The sequence below is a fragment of the Primulina huaijiensis genome, chromosome 2, assembly GCF_012295235.1.
Source record: "Primulina huaijiensis isolate GDHJ02 chromosome 2, ASM1229523v2, whole genome shotgun sequence".
Lineage (NCBI taxonomy): Eukaryota > Viridiplantae > Streptophyta > Magnoliopsida > Lamiales > Gesneriaceae > Primulina > Primulina huaijiensis.
In genome coordinates, this window is record NC_133307.1 from 21,126,160 (window position 1) to 21,139,305 (window position 13,146).

General features: G+C 36.8%; 2 protein-coding genes and 1 long non-coding RNA gene across 3 annotated transcripts; 2 read left to right on the forward strand and 1 right to left on the reverse strand.

The window, feature by feature from the left end:
• Positions 1–4,531: 4,531 nt before the first annotated feature.
• Positions 4,532–8,746, forward strand: LOC140969087 (5'-methylthioadenosine nucleosidase-like). Its single transcript, XM_073430308.1, has 8 exons — positions 4,532–4,822; positions 4,916–4,979; positions 5,309–5,400; positions 5,559–5,665; positions 6,169–6,243; positions 6,784–6,858; positions 7,882–7,974; positions 8,333–8,746. Exons 1-8 carry the CDS (start codon positions 4,732–4,734, stop codon positions 8,528–8,530), a joined length of 795 nt encoding a protein of 264 aa, XP_073286409.1. The 5' UTR covers positions 4,532–4,731; the 3' UTR covers positions 8,531–8,746.
• Positions 8,747–9,212: 466 nt separating this feature from the next.
• Positions 9,213–12,681, reverse strand: LOC140969095 (uncharacterized). Its single transcript, XM_073430319.1, has 6 exons — positions 12,318–12,681; positions 11,140–11,339; positions 10,519–10,659; positions 10,334–10,414; positions 9,704–9,828; positions 9,213–9,602 (listed from the first exon to the last, which is right to left on the reverse strand). The coding sequence occupies exons 1-6, from the start codon at positions 12,538–12,540 to the stop codon at positions 9,554–9,556; spliced, it is 819 nt and encodes a 272-aa protein (XP_073286420.1). The 5' UTR covers positions 12,541–12,681; the 3' UTR covers positions 9,213–9,553.
• On the forward strand, positions 11,514–12,293 carry LOC140969106 (uncharacterized). Its single transcript, XR_012173887.1, has 2 exons — positions 11,514–11,654; positions 11,795–12,293. It is a non-coding gene; the product is annotated as an uncharacterized lncRNA (long non-coding RNA).
• Positions 12,682–13,146: the final 465 nt, after the last annotated feature.

Genomic DNA, 13,146 nt, shown 5'->3' on the forward strand with positions numbered 1-13,146 from the left:
TGATAATGGGCTGGAATATTTGAGTGAGGAGTTCACTCAATTCTGTAAAGACTCTGGGATTGCAAGACACAAAACAGTGAGACACACTCTACAGCAGAATGGAGTTGCTGAAAGGATGAATTGAACCATCCTAGACAAAGTTAGATGTATGTTGAATTTTGCAGACCTTGGGAAACACTTTTAGGGGGAGGCCGTTGCTACTGCTGTCCACATAATAAATAGGTCACCGTCCACAGCACTAAATTTCAAGCCACCAGAAGAGGTCTGGACAGGAAGACAAGTTGACTATACAAATCTAAGAATTTTCGGTTGTCCAGCCTATGTCCATGTTAAAGAAGGAAAATTGGAACCTAGATCTAAGAAATGTGTGTTCTTAGGTTATCCAGATGGTGTGAAGGGTTATAGATGTTGGCTCAATGATGAAAACAACTCAAAAGTGATCATAAGCAGAGATGTGATATTCAATGAGCAAGAAATGATGAAGACAGATCCTGTGACGATGATATATAATAAGGAGCAACACAATGATCATCCCATTGAAGGTGAGGAATCTGAATCTGAGATGGAACAAAAACAAGGAGTGAAACTTGAACATGAACAAATATTTGAAACTTCACATTCTGAGGACCAACCGAGTTTGAGTCAGTACCAGCTGGTCAGGGACAGAAAAAGAAGGGAGATTAGACCACCTGTCAAGTATGGATATGCTGATATATCTGCCCAAGCATTGTCTGCCGCTGTTACATCCATAAATAATGAGCCTAGCACCTATAGAGAAGCTGTGAATGGTAATGAAAGTGAGCAGTGGCAGTCAGCAATGGATGAGGAGATTAAATCCCTACACAAGAATAATACTTGGATTCTTGTGGACAAGCCTGATAACCAAAAGTTAATCGGATGCAAATGGATCTATAAGGTTAAAGAAGAGATTCCCGGAGTTGAAAGTGCAAGATACAAAGCTAGACTAGTAGCCAAAGGTTACACTCAACGAGAGGGAGTCGACTTCAATGAAATATTTTCACCCGTGGTAAAACACACATCCCTCCGAGTCCTACTCTCTATGGTGGCATTCCATGACTTTGAGCTGGAGCAAATGGACGTAAAAACAGCGTTTTTACACGGTGAACTAGAAGAGACAATATATATGTCACAGCCGGAAGGATATGTGAAGGCAGGAGATGAAAACAAGGCTTGTCTCCTCAAAAGATCCTTATATGGGCTCAAACAATCATCTAAACAATGGTACTTGAGGTTCGACACATTTATGGTCAATAATGGATATCTAAGAAGTTGTTATGATAGTTGCTTCTATCATAAAAGACAGAAAGATAACACCAGAATATACCTCGCCTTGTATGTGGATGATATGCTAATTGCAAGCAATAGTGTGATGGAAATGGACTCTTTAAAGGATCTGCTGAGCTCTGAGTTCGAGATGAAAGAATTGGGTCAAGCCTCAAAAATTCTAGGAATGGAGATATGTAGAGACAGGGAAAGGGGGTTGCTTCACATCACGCAACAAGGATACATTTCTAAAGTTCTCAACAGATTCAATATGTTGAATTCCAAACCAGTAATTACTCCTATCGGTGCACACTTCAAATTGTCAGCTGAACAAAGTCCTAAGTTTGAGGATGAAATATATGATATGAAGAAAATCCCATATTCTAGTGCCACAGACAGCATAATGTATGCAATGGTTAGCACTCGGCCTGACATTGCATATGCTTCAAGCTTAATCAGTAGATATATGTCCAATCCGGGGCGTGAACATTGGCATGCTGTGAAGTGGATCTTGAGATATCTAAGAGGGTCTTACGAAGTTGGGTTGAATTACAGTGACAAATGGAATGAATGTGATGAAAAGGTGTTTGGATACGTGGATTCTGATTTTGCTGGAGATAAAGATAAAAGAAGATCACAAACCGGATATGTTTTTACGTTATACGGGAACACGGTTAGTTGGAAATCAACACTTCAACCAATTGTAGCTCTATCTACCACAGAATCTGAGTATATAGCAGCAAATGAGGCATTCAAAGAAGCCTTGTGGATCAAAGGTTTGGTTGAAGAGTTGGAAGGAAATACAACTGAAGCTGTGTTTTGGTGTGATAGTCAAGGGGCTGTACAATTGGCAAAGAATCCGGTACATCATGAAAGGACCAAACACATTGAGGTGAGATTCCATTTCATACGAGATCTGGTGTCGCAAGGAAAGGTCAAGATTCAGAAAGTTGCCACTGAAGACAACCCTGCAGACATGTTAACAAAGGTAGTGACAGGAACAAAATTTCAACATTGCCGAGCACTACTCAGAGTTGGTAGACCACCTTAGATAGAGAAGTGCCAGAACCAGGAGGAGGGAAGTGGAGTTAATGCATTGCTCAGGTGGAGGTTTGTTGACCAATGACCAATGTATTATATCCAGCTCTCAAAGGCATGTACAGGTCAACCAGAGTCAAGATGAAGATTGATAGGATGCTCAGTTGGCTAAGTAAAGGATTAGCAGTTAGAAAAGTGGTTAGACACTTGACTTGTATATATGTGGGGCTGATGTGAATAAATGAGATCAGTCTCCTTCGGTTTTCTTTTCTTCCAGCTTGCACATGCATTTGTTTTTCTTTTTCTTGACAGAAGCTTTCCCTGTAAATTCGTTCTTGAGAATTCTAATAAGATCCTTTGCTCCTGGTTCGAAAGTGGACATAGGCTATTAGCCGAACCACTATATATCTTGCGTCTATGATTTTATACAGTGGTGCGATTGAATCATCTTTGTGTGTAATTGAGTTCTTGGATTCATCTTGATCGATAAATTCCGTGATTGTTTCACAACAGAAGATTTTGGTAAAAAAAATATTTTTAAAATATGATGTCTATTCTATTTTTCTGAAGGAGTAATAAGAAATATGATCAAAATTCCTGGGAAACTACTTCATAGAAAGCCTATTTTTCATTCCTAACTACGGGAGAAGAATTTGGAGTCAAAGCTTTAAACCGATTCAGAACATCGAAGTATGAAAATGGGCTCAAAAGAAGTGCAAAGTCAATCCTCCAACCTTACTGGGATAGGAAATGATAAGCTTTGAAGAGGCAAGTCTGATAACTGTTCTCAATTGAAAGTGAACAAATATATATATAAATACATCATTATTAAGTCCAAATTTACAAAAGAATCTTCTGAAGTCTCCAGAGCTTACTCAAAGGGCCATAAACAAACTGTCATCGAGTTTATGGGATCATGCTTAATCAGTTTGCTAATTTATGGTAAACATTATTCAAACTTGATGTCCGATAATAGCACTGTGCATTGTAAGCAGAGAAAAAAAAAGGTCACTGTTTTTTGAATTATTTAATCTTCATCTTTACATAAATAAGATGTAAACTCCAGGATCAGTGAAATTTGAGCTCAAATCAAGTGGCTCATTGTGAAAGTCAACTCGAAATTCTTCGTCTTAGATTTGGCTCCTATAATCCACTAATAGAAGAAAACACTGGTTTATCTACCGCACCATTACGTACCGAAAACTTTTGTATCAAATTAGCAGAGAAGGTGTCTTAATTTGTGCATTCTTTATGGGAAGTAAAATGGTTATGTTTGGCAACTTTGCACCTGAAAAAGTTGCAGAGAGGAGAGTTCAACAAAGATTAAATAAAGCAACACCAATGAGTGTAAGAGGGTACCAGCAGCTAATTGATACTTGAGCCCTTTAAGAACACCGTCAAGAGGACAATTGTTTGCATCCATCAGTTCAAATGTATAATTCACGGTATTACCACCACATCTTAACCAAAATAAAAGTTGAATGCTGAAGAAAAATTAATATATGAAACAAACGGATCATATTTGTATGTTGGTATAGAATATGCATGTGCGAGTAGGAGCAAGGAAGGACAAATAGAGAGCGGAAGGGAGGTTTAGAAAGGAGATAAGTTGGAGATTTAAAGTCAATACCAATTCCTTCTTGTGGCGCAAAACAACAATGGAGAAAACATGACATTAGCAATGATGGAGTTGTTGGGAAACATAGAGGAAGAGGTTCCTCTCAAAACTCGGAATGCAGGCGTGACACCCGCTGCGATAGTTTCCTTGTACACCATCAAGGCCAAGGATGTCTTGCAAATATATGACTCAAGATCGATGTTTAAAAAAAAAATCCCATTAAAAATTATGGGCGGGAAATTGGACTTAACTCCCCAGCCGCCGTTTTTTTTTGTGTTCAGTCCCTGGGTACTTTTTTAGTACCACATTTTCACATGAAGTGTACCACATTTCCACATGAAGTGTACCACAATTTGTATGACATAGTACCACAATTTTGTGGGTAGGGAGTGAACCCAAATAAATGTTTTGGTTGGAGATTTTTCACCAACTTCCCCAATTATGGGTCCTTCGGAAAAAATAATAATTTTTTTTTTAATTTTGAAACTTTAGTTTAAATATTTTTTTCCTCAAACCTATCCCATTGGTCAAAACTAAAAATCTTGTTTGCCTGCTCTAAAAAACAGAAAAGCGTGGTCCCCACCAAGTCCCACTTTCATTCATTCCCTCTCCGGTTCTAGACACTTCAATTATTTCCAGTTTGATTCAAATTCATAAAATCGCATTAATTTTGTTCAGTCGCGTCGACGGAGAGGGAGAGAGCATTGAAATTCCGTCTGTAGCTCTATGATTAAATCGGGGATTCATCGGCCACCACGGGGTTCGAAGACTTGAAGTTGAACTACAATCCAATGGATATTCCCCACGATGAAAAAGCTGAGATAGAAGTTTGCGAGGATTCAAATTCTAAGCGCTCCATCTCCAATGTGCTCTTTATAATCGGTATTCTTTTTATCTTATAGTGTGTGTTTTTTCGACAAAAATTTTCTCTTTTTTTTAAATACTGTAATATACTGATTTCAATTCTGTGTTCAGTTATGCAGACTGAGGCGTCACCTCTAGTGAATAAGTTCCAGCTCACCGAGGACCTTGATTCTGTGTACGCCTTCCTTTTGATCGATTTTTTTCATTAGTTTCTGTTGTTTAGTTGATTTGGAGTTGAATAGTTCATTTCTTTGTCAGCATGAGGAATAGGAAGTTGGTGACTTCTTGATCATTTGTATTAGTTTAAGCTTATTGTCACGAGTTAATTAGTGTGGGATTTAAACTATATATGAAATCGTGAGTTTAATTATTTGAAAGGTGATTCACTTTTTTCTTTACGTTTGATTATTTTCTATTAAACTTTACAACAGCGATTATTATTACTTTGCTCTGGAAGTTAACTCATCGTAGAGTTGCTTTTTTCCACCTTCCATGTTAATGCAGGTTTCCAAAGGGGGTCCCATGGGTGAGGTATCATGGTAAATACAAAGATTTGAGCATCAACGTTGTTTGCCCTGGAAAAGACAACACTTTGGGTCTGTATTTCTTTTCTTGATGTAGCTTTTGATAACGTTAGTGTATGTTTCTTGTGTAATCTTCCTCTTCTTATGGAATGTGTACCGGTAACAAAGATTTTCGGCTGATACTACTCTTGAATTTCATGTTACTGAGCTCATGAGCTATTTCTTATTAGGTGTTGACAGCGTAGGCACGGTGTCTGCATCCCTTCTGACTTATGCCTCAGTTCAAGCATTGCAGCCAGACATTATCATAAATGCAGGCACTGCTGGAGGGTTCAAGGTATTTCAGATAAATGATTTATGGTTCTAATTATTCCAATTTTCAATATCTGTATTACTTGAACCTCACTGTTGACCATCAAGATTCAAGATTGGTCAGCTGCTGCTAATATTTTTCGGGCTCCAGTTTATCTGTGTGCATTTATAGTTCGGAGTACAACTGTACATGAGAGTGTCTTCCTCCAATTTCTTCATCGTTGTATATCTTTGGACTCACTGCTTCTGTGCTTGTCAAGTAAAAATTTATTTCTAACCCTCAGAAATTTTAACTACTTTTTTCAATTGTGAGAAATATGATCGATTATCTTGCTTGATGAAATTTGTACTCGTATTTTGCTGTTGTATGCCATAAATTTATCAGCACATAAAGTAGCGGTTAAATTGTTGTTACAAAACTTCAACTAGTTTCTGAAGTGGAAAGGGAAACTCAGACATGCCCTCTGTGTAGAGCATGTAACTAATAACTCTAAATATATTTTTGCATTGATATCTAGAATTTACCAGGCAAAAGGTGCTTCCATAGGAGATGTATTTCTTGTATCAGATGTCTCTTTCCATGACAGACGAATTCCCATCCCTGTAAGTACACTGCATTCATATTTCTCGCTTATTTATTTTTCATTTATTTGTATGCACATTATGGAATAGGTCTCCCTTTTTGAAGATGGGTGATTATTTTCCTAACTGGTCGGGTTACTAGTCCATGTATCAGAATATTTAATTTCTAACTCTTAGATACTTGTGGAAATGTTTGGTGTTTCACATCTTTACCCAGTAACGATTTCATTGTCATGCTTTCCCAAAATGATTCCAAACCTCTAAAGATTTTGATCTATGTTACACGGTGCATACCAGTGTGACCGGCGGTAGTACTTCTTTATTAAACCTCTGAGAAAGTGAATGTAAATTATTTTTTTTTATTGCTCACTTTCTCAATCTCCGGGGATGGAAATCGATGAGACTTTTACCTCATGATCAATGATATAATGCATTGCTGTTGTTTTCTGGTTGCAAACATGCGTTAGTAGTTTATGGACAGTCAGTAATCCTGTTTCCTGAATGAAGAAGTTTAACATTTATTTGCATCAGATCTTCACAAGCCTTTTTTTTTGTCTCCAGGTGTTTGATCTGTATGGCGTCGGCTCTCGTCAAGCATTCTACACCCCCAACCTTGCAAATGAGCTGAATTTGAAGGTTATTTACTTTTAGAAGCTCATTTAGTGATCATTTTGTACCTTGAGTGCTCTTTCTCTCTTTTTCTTTTCAAAGTTCATTTATCAGAAGTTTCAGAACTACAAAGATTATAGTCTCGGATTAAGATTGGTAATTTATACCAGCTATTCTTTATGGCTTGGAGCGTTAGGCCACTACAGGACTACATATGCATAAAATGACGATAGCAGAGATGCGTATGTTAAAATTTATGTGTGATAAAACGCAAAAGGATAGAATTAGAAATGAAAGAATTATAAACTATTTAGGTGTAGCATTCATAGAGGATAAGATTAGGAAGAGTGTCTAACATAGTCTGGTCATGCGAAGAGGAAATCAAATATGACCCCAATCCTACATATCTTAGATGTAAATAGTAGAAGAAGGGGTAGACCATTTAAAACTTGGATAAAAATGGTTAAAGATGATATCTAAAATCTTGGTTTAAGAGATGGCATGTGCGAAAATCGCTTAGTTTGGAAAACTAATATCCATGTAGCCTACTACGCAACTAGCGGGAATGTGCTATGATAATGATGTTGATGATTAAGATTGGTGACATGCCCCTGCGATCTTAAAGCTTTATTATTTTAATTAATCAGTAAAATATAGGATCTTATGGACTTGAGTTTTCAATCTAATGGAGTAGCATATCTTTCCTACACATGCAATGATGTGTAGTAAAAAAGTCCAGTTATTTAGATTGTCTCCCTTTATCTTGATCTTCAATGATGTCTGAACTCGATGGTGTCTATTTATGTTTCCAGTATATATGAATGTTCACAGGAATTGAGATTCGGCTGCATTTTTTTTTGGTTTACACATTATCTTTGCATGTATGAAATTTAATAGGTGCATCGTAGAGTTTCCCCTGATTAGCCCTCTCTGATCAACTAAAATTGTGCCTTGTGTGCACATATTGAGTTTGTTCACTTACGTTATTTATGTGAAAGGATGTTAGAATAACATAGCTGAGGTTAAAGTAGTACCTTTTGCATGTTTTAGGTTGGCAAATTGTCTACTGGCGATTCTTTGGATATGTCCTCAGTGGATGAAGCAGCAATCCTTGCAAATGATGCAACCGTTAAAGATATGGAGGTTGGCATTACCTTTTGAGCTTATCATGTTGCCTGATGTGAAGTCAAAAAGAGTTCTTCTGCAAATGCGGTTGTTGCATGCCACAAAATACTTGAATCACATCTGTAGCAACTAGTAATTGAATCTTCTATTTTTCTCTAGGACATTACTGATTCACATCCTTCCACCTGAATTTTGTCAAAAATAATTTTTTTAATGAAAAAAATTGAACCTCCTATTTTGTCAAAATATTGGCGGGAATAGTATAATATAGTGTCTTTTTACCAGAATAAATTTCTTGTAGACAACGTTACAATACGCTTCTTTATGCCCAATTGATGCAAAGGACTTCATCTGTAGATTTGTCTTGGATATTCAGGGTGCTGCTGTTGCTTATGTAGCGGATCTCCTGAAAGTTCCTACGATATTCTTAAAAGCTGTGACGGATATTATTGACGGCGACAAGCCAACAGCTGAGGAATTTTTGCAAAATTTGGCGGCAGTAACCCTGTCACTTGATCAAACAGTCACCCGAGTCGTGGATTTTATCAACGGAAAGAGTTTCTCAGAAATTTGATCATCTCATTTGGAGCATATACATGTTTATAATATAATCATGTCTTTTTTATGCTACTCGATTCATTGGCTTATGCTATGTAACTAGAAAGGTAATGTATCTTACTTTAACCTGCACATTTATGCGTACGTTTTGTCGTGCCTAAATGCTACATAGAGTTTGTACTGCCTACCTGCATACGCTTTCCCGTTTGTGTCAGCTGATTGTTAGAAAATCCATGTGAGACTGTTTTACTTGACTTTTTAGCTTGTACATGCTCTTCTGGCTGACATAAACATAATATGCCTAAAATTTGTTACATTCGATCCGAAGTTGCATCCAATTATGTCACTAGTTGCTGCATCCAGTTATGACACTGTAGTGACAAGTGAAACAACGCTCGAGTTTGAGGAACTTGGACAACTACTTTGTATGTTGGTGCCGGAGTTTAAATCGACACATTTAAAGAGTTGGAAAAGTATAGTTTCTTTGGATATACATAAACTTAAGCAATAAATTATCCAACACTAGTCGAGCAGATTATACAGTTCAAAACATGATCCTTGATTAGCTCTGATATCCATCATTCTGATGTCTGACTCCATAAATGTATCTTTCATTATTTCTAATAATCAAATTTATTATTATTTTTTAAGTGTCGCCTTTTCCTCAAAAATAATTACCCAGTTCGGAAATTCATGAATAATAAAGCTTTTTTCAAATTTCAAGTATTATAATCAGGGAAGATGACACGTATATTGAGTAGACACTTTATGACAAGGTTCACATTTAACAACCTCAAGCTAGAGATACGAAATCTGCAAAAGGTAGCAGGGGAAGGGACAGAAAGTCCACGAAAAATATGGTGAGAATTGACTTAGAATAACTGACTTAGAATTTAAGTGTTCCTTACAGAAAAATCTAAAATCTAAACCAAATTACTGCACATGCAATTGCTCCCCTGACACCCCAACCAGATGTTAACACCTAAGTATCCACCACGAGGCGTGCAACAACAAAAAAATTAGTCTGTAAAACTGTTAACTACACCACCCCCGAAGGAAGGTGCATAAGAAGCTGTCCTCCCAGAGCACTGCAAATGAACAAAATCGAGCATAAGGAAATGATGCAGCGACCGAAGACGCATATCCACACGCATACACAATGTGAATACAAGGGCAGAAGAATGCACACCTTTTAACGTAGTAGTAACAAAAATCGGCCAATATGAATGTTTGAACAATTTCTGAGATAAGAACCATTGAAGGCCATAGTCCATAACCTAATGCCACAAGCAGGTGACCACGACTGTCCAAAACCTGGCAAAGACAAATGGGAAATACTGATGTCAATGCTACAGCTAGATGACCAGATGTACTCCATCTTATTAATCCTACAAGTTGCCTTATAAATTGGATACTAGGATTCAATAAGGTGGATCTTAACAAGAGGAAATGTTTGTAACTTTTAACTACCATAACAGGGGTCAACATTATGATAATTATATATACGATTTCTGATTAAACAATACTTCTTGTAGATAACATAAGCATATTATTTCAACCAATCTATTTCCGTATTAGGATCACAAGACCATTAAACACTGGAGTTATAAAAATTTTAAAATGGATATTACATATACATACTCGGTAAATATGATTATGCTCATGCTCCCATTGAGCATCTTCAAACCTCACTTACAGGTTAAAATTAATAATGGATTTTAGAATCTTGATTAGGTAATGGATGGTTGTTTGCATTCTTCACTTAGCAGACTAGAGAATTCTTAAAGCAATTGTGCATGGTAAATTTTGTGAATCAAACCTGGAGAACCCAATGAGCACAGCTCAGAAACCTCGCAACACCCAGTGCAAATACATAATGAGCTGTAAATGGTTCCACAATCTGTCATTGAGAAGTTACAATGTTATACAAGTACATGCACAACAAATAGCCAAATTTAAGGCAGTATCATGCATGTAGTGCTGCAACATTTAAGTTAAATCTACCTTGGTGTTTTGCATTACGCGAAGTTGGGGTAGCACAGAAACAGCTTCCAGGTAGACACAGAAAGCCCAAGCAATCCTGTTGGCGAAGAGATGCGATGTCGATGGATGTACTAGTAAAGCTAAGACTGCACAAGGAAGCAACTGCAAAGACAGGCACGCTGTTAAAAATCAACTTCAATTCTAATTTCTGTTTCAACTACATATTGAAGTTAGAAATCAGAAAATATATTTCGGAAGATTTGATAACATTATATATTCCTATATCGTTTGATTATGATTAGATTATAGCACAAAAAGATCTCCTACCGCATCTATCCCTAGATATGTTAGCTATATAAAGTGGTCAAGATTCTATCCACATTGAGAGAGGTCAATACAATTTAGCCATTTTAACATCGTGTCATGAATGTAGACCTTTATGATTGAACTACTTAAATCTTGTGTCATATTGATTCTTTCTTTACTATATTTCTACTACATTTAAAACTCAATAAAAACCAACAGTCTCGTGTTTTGACTTTCAAATAACTTTCGATCATGGTATATTAACTTCCATAAAACTGAGACACAAGCTCAAAGCCGCAGAAGAAAAGGATGGTATCATTCGCATGTAAAACTCACCACATAATATAGAGCTAAATTGTCTTTATCCTCCATGTAACTCGACCTCAGTTTAAAACGAATCATATAAATAACCCACAAGGTTGTGGCCAGTGTAGCCAAGTCAAGCACCGTGTGTATATCATATTCCATAACAAAACTGCAATACAATCTAACAGCCAGAAATATAGCTGTTAGCTCCTGGGATTTCAGTGAAATCCCTGCCAAATTTTCCACAAAAACTAAACGATATGAGTATCAGAGAGAGACCATAATGCAGATTAAAGAGCATAATCGAAATAAACATTTACTTTTTTCGGTAAAAAAAAGATCATAAATAGCACACATGTTCTTCCAGTACGAGTGAAATATGTATACCAAGAAAAACACCATGACACAGCAAGAGCTGATAAAAACCCATCGTCTCTAGTTTCCCATCACCCAAACTGATAGAGAGGTATGAGATAATCAATCAAACATAATCGGACAAAAGGCCATTAAAAGAACAACAGGCTCTGTTCGCACAACAATCCAAGGCCTCTAAATTATAAACACATGATTTTTAAGATTTGCAGTCTTTACTTCCGTAATTTTTAACATCCCAATTTATAACGACTGGAGGATGCGAAAAAATGTGGTCGTTAGTTACATCACATGACCTATATTTACATCCAAGTTACTGCCCACTGAAAGACGAAAATAACTAAGCAACACAAGGACAACTGATTGAAGCTGTAAATCATTTAGCAATTATAGTAGTCCAAATAAGGGTGAACCTCAATTTCAAAATTCAGGAACTCGTGATCAGAAATTCCAGAAAAGAAAATAAATTTTAAGAGAAATTAGAGTGTTTTCCTCCTTGAAATCGAATGGCAATTGTTAGCGCAAAACTAGCCCCCAATACAATACTTTTTCCAAGTAAAGGGAAAAAAAGAGCATCTTTTACCATCCAATTCGAAAATACCACAAAATGAATTAAAACAGTGGCAAGATTTCCTAAGAAAACCAAAACCCATCAAAAGTTCAGCTATACTCCAATTTCATATACCATAATGGAAACATAACCACCCGTGATCAGTAAAGTCCAAAACTTTTTCACCCATCGATCAATCCCACCAAAATTAAATCCTAAAAACAGCAATCCCACACCAACAAACACATAAATCAAAAAACCCCACACACAAAAAAGAACCCATTACCAGCGCAAGTCTTCTCCTTCATAAGTTTATAAATAAGAACCAAGATTCCAATCGAGTGAACCGCCTCAGCAGCTACGAAGAGATTATCGTGATCGTGAACAATTGCACGAAGGAGAACGAGCGCCACCATGCCGCTAATGACGGCGAGAAAAGCCTTAACCTTGGGCGGCTGCCGCCGCATCCAGGACCACACCGCTTTGAACGGCCTTCTCGTTGGTCTCATCTTCTCTGCGTATGTGTGCGTTTCGTGGGCTGTCTAAAATATAACATATAATGTAGAAATAGGAAAGAAATATTTTTGTTCAAGGGAGGGTCTGTGAAAGCCTGGAAGAAGGGAAATGGGGGTTCCTTAATTTGGTGAAGGTGTGAAAATACGAATAAAAATTAGAAAACAAAATCTAATTTTCACTTTAATTAAGTAAAAAAATATTTTATTTCAATTAAGCTTCCAAATATTATATTGTTATGGCTTTTTTCGGAATAAAATTCATCTTCAATTAGCTTCCATATTTTTTCAAATATTTAGTTTTACATCGTTATTTTTTTGTTATTATGTTGCCATATTGTTGTTAATAACTTAATGTGACTAACTTGTGATTTTGCTCAGATAACTAATAATTTAAGAGATGTCAAAACACGCTAACGAGACGGCTGACTTGCAACCTGTCATAGCTTGTCATCAGGCGAGGCGATCGGCCTGTCACTTTGACGGGTTTGAAACTAAATCCAACTCATCTATTTTATATGAAAGTGAACATAACCGATTTTCTATGTAATTAGACAGGTTAAGACGAGTCTTGTCATCAGGCGAGGCGATCGGCCTGTCTCT